We start from the raw sequence: 15,605 nt of genomic DNA, 5'->3' as shown, positions 1-15,605 counted from the left end.
TATTGCTTTTTTCGCCTTTTATAATAATAATATGGAATGGAAATATGAAATATGAGAGACGACACGATGACTGGTATAACATTATTTTAATGTGACAGTACACACGGCGGCCGTACTAATAGCACATGACCAAAAAACTAATACAAAAAAACAAGCATGGCCGAGTTCGGTGACGATCTTTTTAGTGTTTTTGACGAACCGGTGGAGTCCAAAGGGATTGAAAAGCAAGATGACGATCTGCCAGGGACTTCAGACATGGATAGGTTTGTAAATTATGTGATTTATTAAGTGTCCAAATGTTTTAGAACGTTCTTAATTAACGACTAGAGGCTAAGCCCTATTGCTTTTGCAATGTGTGTGACGTGTGCATGTCTGCCGATCCTCCCCAGCCGGTCCGTTACGCCGGTGAAGAAGCTATTAATCACAGGCCTAAGCCTAGCCTGGAACTGAGGCTATCTGTTGGCCATGTTTTGCATTAAAAACTATAGTGTCACTGATTGGCCTACTACTAGGCCTAGGACGTCCACATTACATTAAATATGTCTAGCTAGTACTGGAAATACCTAGACAGGATTAAATAACTCTCAAAAACAGAACTGTATGTTAATATTATTAAAATTATAATATTTGTTAATGTTATTTATTGTTAAATTCTAGTCTACCTAGGCCTAGGTCAAAAACAATTGAGGACCTTGCTAAGTTGATTTTTGTCAGATTAAACCTGTTAACCTAACCTGCACTTGACAAACAAGTTTTAATTAATTAATTATTTTATTATTAATACGGTTACGGAGAACTAGGCCTTTTTTGTTTCAAACAATTGTTATTTTAACTAGTCTTTGTTTGTAAAGTAACTTTACTAGAATCTACAGCCTATCTTTGTACTGTCACAGTGTATGGAAGTTAGACGTCTGTTATTAATGTACTGTACGCTACATCAAATTCAAAGTCAATTTTTATGCCATGTGCTTTTTTTTTATTGTTTTCTTTCCCCATAATAGCTTTTCTGAGGCCACCACCACTACAGGTGTTGCAGAAAAGCGCCCTCTATCAGATGCTGAAGAAAGTGAAGAGTTTAGTAAGCGAGTCCGAGTTGGACTTACAGAGGATGATTTAAGGTGCACATGTTACTATTTTAAATAAATGTTATTATTATGTAACTATTTAAAATGCTTAATAAATAATAATCATGTTCGTTTTGAAATTACTTGAGTAATAGATAAGAATAGTGAATTCAGTGAAAATGTAATGGGTTTATACATACAAAGTAAAAAGACAGCTTTGTCTAGGCACGACAATAATGTTGTATATGAAATAAAATAATTTTAATAAAAGCTAAATCAAATTTAACAAAACAACTACTTCTCAATGTAAACTACAGCTATGCCCAGTGGATTTACTGTAGGATAAATAAAAATTTGAATTGACTAACTTTCGTAAAACTTGTTTTATTACCTGGGTATTCGTTAATTACACTGTTAATTTGTTTACAGCCTAGAGTCTATTCTACCAAAGGTGTCTGTACACCCTGTTGAAGGCACTATTTCAGGTTGTACACATGAAGTAGCTGTACCTACAGATGAGCAATATGAGGAGTTGAAACCAATGCCAGAAGGCTCCAAACCTGCTAAGGTATATAAACAATTTTGCCCTTAATAGAGCGTTCCCTGAATTAGAGGTAGCCTAAAGCTCTGTCTACACTATCAAACTAGTTTTACAAAAAAGTGTGATGTGCCCAAATATGGTAGTGATATAACATCATCGTTTTCATATATGGGCACATCACATTTTTTTGTCACATAAAGTGTAATAGTGTAGATAGAGCATTAGTGTTAACATACAGTATATTGCTCCTTGTTTGTTTCATGAAATGTTGTCCCCTGAATCAGGGTTTGTGTGAGAAAGTCCTATTTGAGTGTATTCTCTCTACTATATCAATACAATGATTTTAATTAATTTCTTTTCTTGCAGGATTATCCTTTTATCTTAGATCCGTTCCAGAAGGAAGCACTGAAATGTCTGGAGAACAACCAATCAGTACTGGTGTCTGCTCACACATCAGCAGGCAAAACAGTGGTAGCAGAGTAAGAAAAAAACTAAAGACCACACTTATCTGTAACCAAAATATAGGTTAAGAACCTTCCCAGGACAAATCCAAGGGTCCTGTCATATGTTAGGATTTTTTCTAATGAAAAATTACAACTCTTAACTATTTGTTTATCTGTTGTCAAGCGAGATTATTCATGCTCCTCATTGTTGCTATTTTTAGATATGCAATAGCGATGTCCCTTCGAGACAAACAGCGTGTCATCTACACAACGCCAATCAAAGCGCTCAGCAACCAAAAGTATCGTGAGATGTTTGAGGAGTTTCAAGATGTTGGCTTGATGACTGGTGACGTAACAATCAATCCCACTGCTAGTTGCCTTATCATGACAACAGAGGTGAGTGAGTATATGATGTAGGAATAATAATGTATATAGATGTATTTATAATGCACTATCAAACTTTATGTGACAAAAAAATGTAATGTGCTCATATATGGACATGATGATGTCATATCACTACCATATTTGGGTACATCACACTTTTTTTGTCAAACTAGTTTAATATTGTAGACAGAGCTTAATGGTGTTAGCAAAACTTTGTGCCACAAAGGTTTTCAAATAATATAATAGATTGAAAATGACATGTTGTTTCTAGTTCTTCCTTCCCATTTTTACTTTACAACCATAAATCTGTTTTTACTTTACTTTCATCCCTGCTAGAGGGTCAGTGTGGGTATGGAGATGATGGTCATTCGTTGTGCCACAAACTATTTAACATATAAAATAATGTAATTGGTTATTTCCCATCAGTATAGAGTAATATGTTTCTAAAAAAAATGGAAGTTTCTATAAAATAATTGTCGGTAAAAATATTACCATTCACAATTTGGTTGTTTACGTTTCAAGATTCTTCGAAGTATGTTGTACAGAGGATCAGAAATTATGCGAGAGGTTGGCTGGGTAATTTTTGATGAAATTCACTACATGAGAGATAAAGGTTGGTTTATATGATTATATTTCACAGCTTTTTTACAAAAATAAGTAATAAAACATTACAATATTCATATATTTTGTTTCGGTTTATGTAGAGAGAGGTGTTGTATGGGAAGAAACAATTATCTTGTTGCCAGATAATGTACATTATGTGTTCCTGTCAGCCACGATACCAAATGCAAGGCAGTTTGCAGAATGGATTTGTCATCTTCACAAACAAGTCAGTTTACATACTGTAAAACAAATAATAATTACCAACTTAGGGAGCTATAGAAAATTCACTCATGCATGTAATTTTAACTAAAAAAATTGAATTTCCAATTACTGAAAAAGTTACAAGATACAAGAAACTTTATTTGTCTTCGTAAAAAAACAAAGAAATGTTGGTTGTCAGCAAATCTGATTAAAAAGATACATATACATAAACGGACTAAAAATGGCCAAAAGTGTAAAAAAAAGAGACTAAGATTTTAAATACAATTTTGAGTTTGAGTTTTTTTTTGTGCAACATAATCTTTTTTTTTGACATATATTGTCAACATTGTTTTTTTTTTAAATACACAAAAAAAGAAATTCATGTATTAATTTAATAATTTTCTCCCCAGCCGTGTCATGTTGTGTACACAGATTACAGACCAGTTCCTCTACAGCACTATATATTTCCCGCTGGAGGAGATGGCCTTCACCTTGTTGTGGATGAAAAGGTAGGACATTTATATCTATTTATGTTATTGTAGGTATTCCAGATTATTATATTATCTTATTAGTATTTTATCTTTTGATTTGTATTTTTGTTAAGAAATTGACAACTATTTTTATTATTTTAGGGTGATTTTCGTCAAAATAATTTCAACGCAGCAATGTCAGTGTTAAGAGACGCAGGAGATGCTTCTAAGGGGGATATGTCAAATAGAGGAAGGAAAGGAGGAACGAAAGGTATAGTATTTGAAGTATAGTGGAGCTGTAGGTTTTCTTTTTTTTTTTTTTCATATCTTTCTTTATTCTGGGAAACTCAATCATGGTCATGGTCTCCCATGAGGCCCAGCTTTAAAATTAAAGCAAAATATATACATATGTATAAAACAAAACCTACTTTAAATAAAAAAAAAAAAATTCATTCATCAATTAATCAAAGTCTCTTTGCTTGTTTTAAAGGGATTTATTACCATTGATTAATTAATTTGTTAATTTCAGGCCCATCTAATATTTATAAGATTGTAAAGATGATAATGGAGAAGAGTTTTCAGCCAGTGATAATCTTTAGTTTTAGTAAGAAAGAGTGTGAGGTGTACGCCCTCACTCTTGCTAAGTTAGATTTCAACACTCCAGAAGAGAAGAAGCTTGTGCAAGAGGTCTTTGATAATGCCACTGATGCCCTCTCAGACGAAGATAAAACACTACCACAAGTAAGAAAACTTACTTTATATTCCTGGGTCTAAAGCTCTGTCTACACTATCAAACTAGTTTATTATTTATTATCCTACTCCTTTTTTTGTTTGTTTTTTTTTTACCAGTAAGTAATAAGGAACTTTTTATTTATAATTTACTTTCAGGTTGAAAATTTACTCCCTCTTTTAAAAAGAGGAATTGGAATCCATCATTCAGGATTACTCCCCCTGCTAAAAGAAGTAATTGAGATCCTTTTCTCCGAGGGACTTTTGAAGGCTTTATTTGCGACAGAGACATTTGCAATGGGGTTGAACATGCCAGCAAGGACAGTTGTTTTCACCAATGCTAGGAAATTTGATGGCAAAATGTTTAGATGGGTTAGTGTTTTTTAAATCTTTTGTAAAAGTTCCAAAGGAGTAAGAATAAGTTACTGTTGTTGACCAGACCAAGGATATGTACATACAGTAGAACCTCTATTAACGGGAGTGGAGTTGTGGCTTGGTGGTTATGATGCTTGGCTACCACTCCAAGGGTCCTGGGTTCAAGTCCCGTCACATGTCAGGATTTTTTCTAAGGACCAAATTACTCCACTCCCAAAGACTTGTAATAAGACTTTGTTTATGTAGAGCATCTTGTGTATATGTTTGTCTTGTGAACCTCTGAGGGTCCCTAATGATCAGCAATAGCTGGATGGATCACCCTCATTAAATATGGGACATCCACCTTTTGCAACCAATAAGGTGGATGTCCATTGAATAGAGTTTGACCGTAGTATTCCATATGTAGTTTCTCCTTAATAAGTGTCCCACAGGAATGGTTTGAGTGATATGTTCTTTATACAGCAGCAAAGATGTTGCGTATATTGATATAGTAGAAATGTTCTGGATCCAACAAAGGATCTCCTGAATAGAGGTGCCCTAAAGAGATGTATTTATTTGAACCATATGAAAAATACAGAAGAAGCAATTATGTTATAGATTTAGCAACACATAATGTTGAGAGAGAGCCGACAACTCCTAGTACACTTGGTTGTAATGAGTATCTGGTTGAAAATACTAGGGAGGGTAAGGCGGCATGGAAAGGAACTGGCCACCCAACCACATAATGCCGAGGCTTAGTAAAATGAGCTACTAACAGCTCATTCCCTACATTCAGAATGAACATGGGACTCGCCTTAATGTTGAGAGAGAGAGAGTTAGACTCTCATTTTAATAATTTGTTTACACTTCTTCTAACAGCTGACATCAGGTGAGTATATTCAAATGAGTGGTCGTGCCGGAAGAAGAGGCTTGGATGATCGTGGAATTGTTATTCTTATGGTGGACGAGAAGATGAGTCCAAGTGTTGGCAAGAATATTGTACAGGTATGAAATTGGACTGCAATGCTTAACCTTTAAATTAAATTGAGATATGAATTCTTATTACATTATTACACTCAATTCATTATTCCATGTCACTTTGTATGGTTCCAAGGTAAGAGGTTACTCTCTTGTCTGCTTCTTGCTATGGAAGCTAGGGATAAGCCCCAGCCCAATGATACCACATTACTTAAAGCTCTGTCTGCACTATCAAACTAGTTTGACAAAAAAAGTGTGATGTGCCCAAATATGGTAGTGATATGATGTCATCTTGTCCATATATTGGCACATCACATTTTGTTGTCACATAAAGTTTGATAGTGTGGACAAGGCTTAAGACTATTTTTTACACTCCTTTTGTAACATATTTACGCTATTGTATTTATTTTGATAACTGATACTTTGTTTTCAGAAATGATTACCTTTTTTGTTTGATTTTGATTTATTTTTCAGGGATTACCCGATCCTTTAAACAGTGCATTTCATTTGACATACAACATGGTGTTAAATTTATTACGAGTCGAAGAGATCAATCCAGAATACATGTTGGAGAAATCATTCTACCAATTCCAGAACTACATTGCAATACCACAACTTATAGACAGTAAGTCACGTTCAAAGTGAGTGGCCGAGCGGTGGAACAATAATTACTAGCAATAACATCAAGGCTCACTCGCTCCATTGTTCTGGTTGTAGAACGAGTCTTCTCAGATAAGAACTATAAACAGTTGGTCCAGTGTACACATCTAGCTCATGTGCACTTTAAAGAACCTAGTACATCTTTTGGGACAAATAGGGAGTTACCCTGTGTACTAGTACACACACAGTCACTGTCACTCACAGCTACTGATCATAACAGACCAGTTATTGACTGAAGAGGTCACCAAGTATAAATAAATAATAAAAATAGTTAAATAACATCTTCCGCTTTGTGAAATGTCAACCATGTTCTCTTATTATTAGAATTGAAACAACTTGAAAAGGACTACAACAGCAGGACTATACAAGATGAGGAGAATGTTGAGACATATTATAAGATACGCCAACAACTGGAAAGGTTAAGAATTGAGATACAGGCAGTGTTAACCAAGCCAAAGAATTGCCTTCCTTTTATGCAGCCTGGTAGGCTTGTTCATGTGAGTGACAATGTATACATAACCCCTCCTTTAAGACACTCATATTCAGGGACACTCCTTATTAGGAACTGAATGAGGAACAAGATATGTTATAACATAATGGCCAACTCCTTTTCAGGTGATACCCCTTAAAATCAATTTGAAACGAAAAAAGGGAAATATGTGACAAAATATTATGACAAAACCCAATTAAAGGGATACTTTTTGAGTCCTGAAGAGTTCTACTGTAATTGTGCAATATAAATAATATACATGTCACAAATAAAACCAAAATCAAACCTGATACATGCCGATTACATGTTATATGATTCTATATTTTATGTCCAAATCTTCATTCATTTATTTTTGTTCTCATCACGTATTAAGCTTTTATGGAATATCGTTTCTTTTAACAGGTAAAAAATGCTAATGATGACTTTGGTTGGGGTGTCATCATTAATTTTAGGAAGAAAGCAAACCAGAAGATGGCAAATCCAACAGATGACTCTCCACTATATGTTGGTGAGGTTCTCCTGAATGTATCCAAAGAGAGCATCAAGAATGCGGTCACAGAGTCTGCTAGGCCTCCTGCGGAAGGTGAAAGGGGCGAAATGACCGTGAGTGTAGATTAACATTGTCACATTATGATATGAAGTTAAATAAATAAAAACATAAATTGTATTTATGTGGATGTTTACATTAAATGAACAGTGAATTGTTATTGAAAGGTGAAAGGGGCGAAATGACTGTGAGTGTAGATTAACGTTGTCACATTATGATATGAAGTTAAATAAATAAAAACATAAATTGTATTCATGTGGATGTTTGCATTAAATGAACAGTGAATTGTTATTGAATTGAGCCTAGCCTCTGATAATTTTCTTCATGAAACAGTCTGTAGTGTACAATAACATTTTGAAATTGTAACTTATATATATATGTAGAAAATTGTTAAGTTTGCATTCATAATACAGTTATTTTGTTTTGTTATTAAACTTTGTAATGTATGCAGTAGCTAAGACACTCATACAATTCTTGAATTCGTTTTATGTAAGCTATTAAGGCCTATTTGAATTTGACGTATGCATTTCACACAGATAAATATCGTAACTCTGATTTTAGTGTGGCTTAGGATAGAAAAATTCAACGCGTAAAACTTACATTAAGTAATAGGTTATTTTATATTATTATATTTGTTTTATTTAGGTTGTTCCCATTATGCTGCATTTAATAACTAAGATGAGTAGTGTGCGTTTGTATATACCAAAGGATCTAAGACCCACAGACAATAGACAGAGTGTTGGAAAGTCTATACAGGTAATTCAGATTAATCAGTTTTAAGGCGTAAAACTATGTTCTCAATACAAAATTTGTACTAGCAAAACACATTGGTCTAACTTATCAGGTAGTTCAACATTTATGGAAGCCAGACATATAGCCATACAGATCAGAAAAACAAAGTAATCTTCTACTAGTATTCAACCAATTATTTACTTAAGAATATTGTGCTACTTAATGTTTTGTTCTTAGGAGGTAATAAGAAGGTTTCCAGATGGTTTACCACTTTTAGACCCAATTGATGACATGGGAATTAAGGACAGTGGACTGAAGAAACTTGTAGAGGTAACACACATTAGTTTTCTTCCGGTAACAGATTAGTATTTTATTTTACGAGGATGTAATTGTGCTTTTTTGAGGTGGCAGGACACCCAGTTTCAAAGTCTCCACCCACCCGAAAGCTCCTCCCATTGTAATTTCAACATAGTACCCACCCAACAAACTTCTAGATACCTGGAATACTGTTTTGATTTTTTCCACCCATGACTCGCCACCACCTTAACTCTCTACACTTTAATGATACCCACCCCTTTCTCTAGTTATATCTCTTCTTTACTAATTTATATTATGTGAATTAAGAAATATCAATTGTAATAACACAGTGATTGATTTATTGATAGTTTGATTTAATGGTTGTTTAATTGTTCTGTTTTTATTGATCAATTAAATTTCTTAGCTAAGTAAAAGCACGTTTTATTAATTATTATTATTAATGGTACGCCAAGAAAATAACTTTTTTATTAAACTTTCAGAAAGTTGAAGCGTTTGAGAAAAGATTGGTTGAGCACCCGTTACACAAAGATCCAAATGTGAAAGAAATTTTTGCAGAGTATGAAAAGAAAGCTCTAGTAAGCTATTGCATATTTACTTGCTATCTGTGAACTTATTTAAGTACTGGCTCTACTACAGTGCCATGACAATACAAAAGTCTAAAGCCTGTTTTCCAGTTGACGTTGAGTTGCGTCGAGTGGCTTTGTAATGCATTGATATGAACCAATCGGGTAAAAATGTGTAAATATTAACTGGAAAACAGGCTTTATCTTGGAAAAATTAATATTGGTGTACTTTATGAAAGCATTCACGAACAATAGACTATGATATAAATGTGTAAATATCAATATGTAAATAGTACTAATAAAACACTTTTATCCATTCACTTCACATTTATTCAGCAATATATAGTTACATTGTTTAGTATTTCAAACATCATAAAATCTAGTTCAACAACATTTATTTATTTTCTATGTTTATTTATGTTAAAGATTGCTTTAGATATCAAAGAAGCAAAGAAAGAGTTGAAAAAAATAAAAACAGTGATTAAAATGGATGAATTAAAATGTAGAAAACGTGTCCTGAGACGACTGGGCTATGCAACTTCAGCGGATGTTATTGAGGTGAAAGGAAGAGTGGCTTGTGAAGTTAGCACGTGAGTTTAAAAATGAATAATGTTTTTATTGTTTACTTGAATAAGCAGTTAATTTTCTTTGTCTTTTATTGTTTTTTCAAAGTTGTTACATTATGTTTACAGTTATTCATCAAACCAGTAATTAATGAACTAATTAAAAAGATGATTATAGTGACATGTGTCTATTTATGTAAACAAGGATATAAAGTGTTCATAGAACAAACACACCTACAAATACTAAACTAGGCCAATTTCTATAAAAAAATAGACATCTGCAGTTTTTGGTAAAATCACTAGATATGACTTTTATCTATGACTCATCTTGACCTTCAGATTTTCATAAAAACAAAATGACCACTAAACTTTTATGTTTATTTTTAATGAGGGTATTCCATCCAGCTAAAGCTAAGCTTACGGTACCCTGTAGTTTTCCAAAATGGCCAAACTATAACTGGAGGTGTTTTAAGAGCTTGTGACCCTGGAGTTAACTTAATTTACTTAACTTGACCTGTCCAGTTTCTATGTGAAAAGTATTCGACAAAACATACTTGAATAACAACAACATTTAAAAATATTGAATATGCAGTGACAAATGTAGATAAGAATATAGATTCAGATTCAGATAACATTTATTCAGATAATAATGAATGAACATATATAAAATAGAAAAAAGATATTAAAGTGAACATAGATAAAGCAGTAATTGGAAGTCATTATTATCATGGATCCCTTCTAGAAGTTACAACTTGTCTTGCAGGGACCCACAAACAAAACACATTACTAAAAAAATAAAAATAAACCTAGTGTATATAATTATATAATTGGGGATAAAAATTACAGTATAATAACATAACTTACATCTTCTTTATCAAAATTATTTAAAATTATATTTCAATATTTTCATGATATAAATCTGTCCAGTGAACTTAAATTCATTAATTTCGATTCAATTTTTGAAAAAAATAAAAAAATATTTTTTCAAGGGGACAATATATCTTTAATAATAATAATAAAAAAAAATAAAGTTTTCTCAATTCTTCTTTTTCAGTGGTGATGAGTTGATGATAACAGAGTTGGTATTCAATGGTGTTTTCAATGAGTTGACTGTTGAACAAACAGTTTCATTGTTAAGTTGTTTTGTATTTCAAGAAAAAGTGAAGGAAATGCCAAGATTATCGGACGTTTTGGCCGGACCACTACGGCAAATGCAAGTAAGTATAAACATATATTTATTATAAAATGTACTAATGAAGTGCTAGTGTTGCCCAAAAGCTCTGCTAATTTTTCTGGCTGTTTACTTTTTTCGTTCTTATTTAGCTTTTTGCCTTTTTTGTATCCATTGAGATCAGCGACTGAGATCAGCGACTGATATCCACAGCATTATCATTTTTTTCAGTAATTTGCCTTTGGATTTATAAAAATGTTAATACGGATGTCCCAACAATAAATATGATATTTTACATTACAACTACAAAACACTTGATTGAAGATGAATATCACTTTCTGTTAATTTGTCCATTCTATAATGAGTTAGTCAGGAGCTATTGCTAGTTACCCTTTATAATTTCTCTTCTGAAAGTAAGTTCATTATTTTAATGGCTTCCAGAAATATTACTTTAATTGAAAATATGTCTAAATTAATTTTTTGTGCATTTAAAAAAAGAAATAATTCTTTCTGCATCTAATTTTTTATGTGCTGTACAAATAAATAAGGAGTCTAGGGAAGAAGAAGTTTGCACTGTTAAAAGCGACGCCCAACCAAGAAAGGAAATGTTTTTCTTTGGCCTTTGTTTCATGAATTATCAACCATGCCATTGAAATAAAGGGCTGAACTCAATGTCCTATTGTTTGCACTGTAATTTTCACAATTTTGAGGGGAGGCTCAGGCCAGTATCCTCAAAAACCCCCCTTCCCCTTCCTATATCCAGAATATTGGAAGCAAATACATTTCGACTTTTCCAGGATTCGGCAAGGAGGATTGCAAAAGTGAGCGCTGAAGCAAAGTTAGACGTTGATGAAGAAGAGTATGTGGAATCATTTAAGCCATTTTTGATGGATGTTGTCTATGAGTGGTGTAAAGGGGCAACATTTTCACAATTATGCAAAATGACTGATGTATTTGAAGGTAGAATTTATATTATTTATAATTTAGATTTTTGATAACAATTATATTTCATATTTCTTTCTATTTTTTTTTTAAGATAAAAATTGCGACTCTACAAAGCTAGTAACAACTCGAAAAATGAAGGAGGGTTTGTTTTGCTGTATAATCCGTTTTGCTTCTGTGTTTGTTGAAAATGTATTGAAACTCCTACCTCAGTCAACAGGCCTATTTCACTGGTGACCAGATGAAGTGGCTGATCCAAGGTTTTGAAATAGTGGGGCCCAAGGCCTGAAAATGGCAAATTTTAGGTGTCGAACTGAAATGAGTGTCCTATCTTTTGCATTACAAAATTTAGGGGCCACATGCCAATGGGTTTTTGGTTAAATTTAACCATTTATTTTGTTATTTTAAGTGAAAACATTTCTTTTGGGTTTTTTTTCTACGGAAGTGATTAACTTTATTAAAACTACAAAATAATCTATTATTTTTCATGTTTTTGGGGGACAATACATCTCTAAATGGTAGGCCTCCATAACCCACTGTCAAAGCTTGAGTTTAATTCCTGCTGATATGTTTTTCCTTTTTACCTCGTATTCTTCTAACTTTTATATTTTCTTTATTACAGGAAGCATCATTCGAGCAATGCGTCGCCTAGAGGAGTTAATGAGACAAATGTGTCAGGCAGCTAAGGCAATCGGCAACACAGAACTTGAGAATAAGTTTGCTGATGGTATCACAAAAATTAAAAGAGACATTGTGTTTGCTGCCAGCTTGTATTTATGATCAAACAAACTGAAACTAATTTCTTATTCTGATGACGTTTTTAAATATATGTTCCTGGAAAAAGATATCTACAATGTTACTACAATTTCTTGATGTTTTTCAGTTTTATTACCAACTTCACCCACCTTATTGGGATTTTTATTTTGTGAATGAATTTGAAATATTTTAACGTTTTACTATATAAAATAAATGTGAAGACAAATAACCCTGGTGTGTTTTCATTACAATAAAATTTGGGAATAAATTTTGTATACACTATCAAACTTTATGCGACAACAAAATTGGATGTGATGTGCACATGTATGGACATGATGATGTCATATCACTACCATATCTAGGCATATCACACTTTTGTCAAACTTGTTTGATAGTGTAAAAAGAGCTTAATAGACTAATAAGAACCAAAACTTATGTGTTTTTTGTATATTTCTGTTTTCTTTTAAATTTGATTAATGATTAAAGTATTTTAATAACTTTTGTCAAACTAGTTTGATAGTGTAAAAAGAGCTTAATAGACTAATAAAAACCAAAACTTAAGTGTTTTTTGTATATTTTTGTTTTCTTTTAAATTTATTTAAATGATTAAAGTATTTTAATAACTTTCAAATAATCTGTTGGTATTTGAGTTTCAATTTTTTTTAACTAATTGTTCCTTTTGAAGTACAGTACAGTGTTTGTCTCTTTAATTGTGTACACAATGTAGGAGTTTGTAAAAAAATTGATCATTTTCATAATAATGCATATTTTTTTATGCTATTTCTGTGATGTTCTAAATTTCTATTGCTTCTTAATGTGGATTCCAGATAGTGGATAGAACGTCATCCTTCATAATCAATGCATCTGGTTAGTTAGTAGACAGCTGCTGTTTTTGCAAACATTAACCTCTATAGCTACCATAAAACCTCGAAAAGAAGCCCATCTCGAACTGGGCTAAGTTTCAAGATAGACTATTTGACATTAGTTAGACAGCTGCTGTTTTTGCAAACATTAACCTCCATAGCTACCATCAAACCTCGAAAAGAAGCCCATCTCGAACTGGGCTAAGTTCAAGATAGTATGGGCTTATTTTCTAGATAGACTATTTGGTGATTTAAAGGGTGATTTTATGCCTGGTAACTTGTGATGCAGATATATTGTATGATCAGGGCCGTAGCCAGGATCTGTCAAGGGGGGGTTCGGACAATAAGTATTTGGGTCACTGCGCCGCGGGTGGGGTCTGAGGTGAATTTAGTGACACCCCTTGATGGCCGGAAATGGTACTCTCGTACATAACATTCATGATAAATGGCACCTCTAATTGGCCGGAAAAACACTCTCATGCAGCATGCTACGATTGAACAAAACGATCGTACTTTTTTCCTCCTCCTCACGATAACATTTGTTGCCGCCGTATGTTAGATGCGCGTGCTCTGTGTGCGGAACCACCGCCGATTGTTTGATCATTCGGTATTTTGTTTTGCGTTCAAGTTACAAGCCCTCCAAAAAAAGCACAATTTGGGTGAGAAGGCAAATTCAATGCTTATTAAAGCCAGGGGCGGACCCAGGGGTGTTTCCCTTGTGGCCCGGGCAACAGCCTTAATTTCATACTAAATGTTGTTTCTGCCACTAAATTAAAATTGAGTTCCATTTCATCGTATACAATATCCATCCGGACCCGGAACTTGATAGGCTTAGTCATAAAGTAGTTACAGAGTTGCAGGGCATTTTATTATTGTTGAATGTTTTGATATTTTTATTGTTAAAACGACCTTCACAACCAACATATTTCTTTTCATTTTAAATGGAACGCTACAAAAATAATCCTCTGCTTCATCGGAGCATGAATACCTAATAACCAGACAAGAACGCATCTTTGTTACGTTTTACTATCAATCCATTTTCATGTCACGCAATCCATTTTTCAAAAATATAGTGGTATAATAATACCATTTTGAGGGATTAGTTACAGTTTGACTTTGAATAAACCATTGGTAATTTACTGAAAATCCAAAATGAACTTGTGTTATAATACAAACAACACTATTCAATCAAAGAAACGCTCTACTACACATGAGAAGTAGCCTACCCACGCATAGCAGTGTTACTAGAGCCATAACAGATTACCTCTAATGGATCAATCATTCACACATGAATTCAAAAATTCATCGACAAACGAAATATAGCCTATATTCATTCCTTTTAAATATTAGTACGCGGTTGTCTAGCGGTGTCCTTTGTACGATCGTTTGTGCCCAAGCTCGCGTCAATATCATGTTACATCCTGGGACCAAAAATTCGTATTATTTTTCAGGTGAAAATCGGCAACCAATTCATTTGTTTAACAATAAGGTATGAGTTATTCACGAACGAGTTTACGAATTTTCAATTTACAAATAACCTTTTGTATTGTGGGGCACGTATTTGTTGGAGGATTTTCAGAGATGAGGGTGGTGAGGTACTGGGGATGTCGGGGATGGGGGTTCGCAGTCGGTTAAGGGGTGGGGGGTGCGGTTCGCTGTAAAGGGGGGTTCGCCCGAACCATAAAAACCCCCCTGGCTACGGGCCTGAATGATCGAGTTTGTCATACATTCATTTTACAGTTTAAAATGGTATTTTGATCACAAATATGTAACATTTGCAGGTAATGTTTAAAAAATCCTATTATTGTAGTAGTAATTCACGAAATTGGCAACATTCATTTCCAAAAGAAGCTCCTCTTTAGTTTGAAAAAGTAAACTCGTAAAGAGGCCCATTTCGAAAAGAAGGCCATCTTGAAAAGAAGCCCACCCAAGAGTACTAAAAAAAGAATAATGCCATGGGCTTCTTTTTAAGGTGTTAAGATATGTTATCATAAAACACCAATTTCATATAGGTATCCAATTTAGACCTGCTATCTCATTCACAGCAGAAGAATAGACTGAGCAAAAACATTTTTTTATTACATTGTTGATTTATTGTTGATTGTTTCTTACATTTAATGTAGGCCTACTTTAAATAATAATATACAAAACATCCCGAAAGGATGTTTACAAGTTTCTCCCGTGTTTCACTTCTCCAGTTAAAGTATTAATTTTGTACTGTTTTGATTTCCGT

The 15,605-nt window shown here is 33.5% G+C and overlaps 1 protein-coding gene across 1 annotated transcript; it reads left to right on the top strand.

Annotated features, from left to right (window-relative positions):
* Positions 1 to 113: 113 nt before the first annotated feature.
* On the top strand, positions 114 to 13,070 carry LOC144845836 (exosome RNA helicase MTR4-like). Its single transcript, XM_078703287.1, has 22 exons — positions 114 to 263; positions 1,002 to 1,118; positions 1,494 to 1,632; positions 1,972 to 2,084; positions 2,270 to 2,444; positions 2,955 to 3,045; positions 3,137 to 3,261; positions 3,647 to 3,745; positions 3,869 to 3,977; positions 4,236 to 4,447; positions 4,595 to 4,807; positions 5,669 to 5,794; positions 6,242 to 6,392; positions 6,752 to 6,924; positions 7,320 to 7,520; positions 8,110 to 8,220; positions 8,434 to 8,526; positions 8,994 to 9,089; positions 9,504 to 9,667; positions 10,695 to 10,857; positions 11,609 to 11,771; positions 12,376 to 13,070. Exons 1-22 carry the CDS (start codon positions 157 to 159, stop codon positions 12,531 to 12,533), a joined length of 3,099 nt encoding a protein of 1,032 aa, XP_078559413.1. The 5' UTR covers positions 114 to 156; the 3' UTR covers positions 12,534 to 13,070.
* Positions 13,071 to 15,605: the final 2,535 nt, after the last annotated feature.

Source organism: Antedon bifida, chromosome 6 (assembly GCF_963402885.1).
Source record: "Antedon bifida chromosome 6, ecAntBifi1.1, whole genome shotgun sequence".
Classification (NCBI taxonomy): domain Eukaryota; kingdom Metazoa; phylum Echinodermata; class Crinoidea; order Comatulida; family Antedonidae; genus Antedon; species Antedon bifida.
The sequence above is the reverse complement of the archived record's forward strand: the minus strand, read 5'-3'. Positions and strand labels throughout refer to the sequence as shown.

What these genes read in the sequence shown, in the direction of transcription:
- LOC144845836 (XM_078703287.1), top strand. Translation starts at nt 157, where the DNA reads ATGGCCGAGTTCGGTGACGATCTTTTTAGTGTTTTTGACGAACCGGTG. An exon ending in AATACCACAACTTATAGACA is followed by an intron (nt 6,393 to 6,751) that starts GTAAGTCACGTT and finishes TCTTATTATTAG; the next exon opens with AATTGAAACAACTTGAAAAG. An exon ending in AATGACTGATGTATTTGAAG is followed by an intron (nt 11,772 to 12,375) that starts GTAGAATTTATA and finishes TCTTTATTACAG; the next exon opens with GAAGCATCATTCGAGCAATG.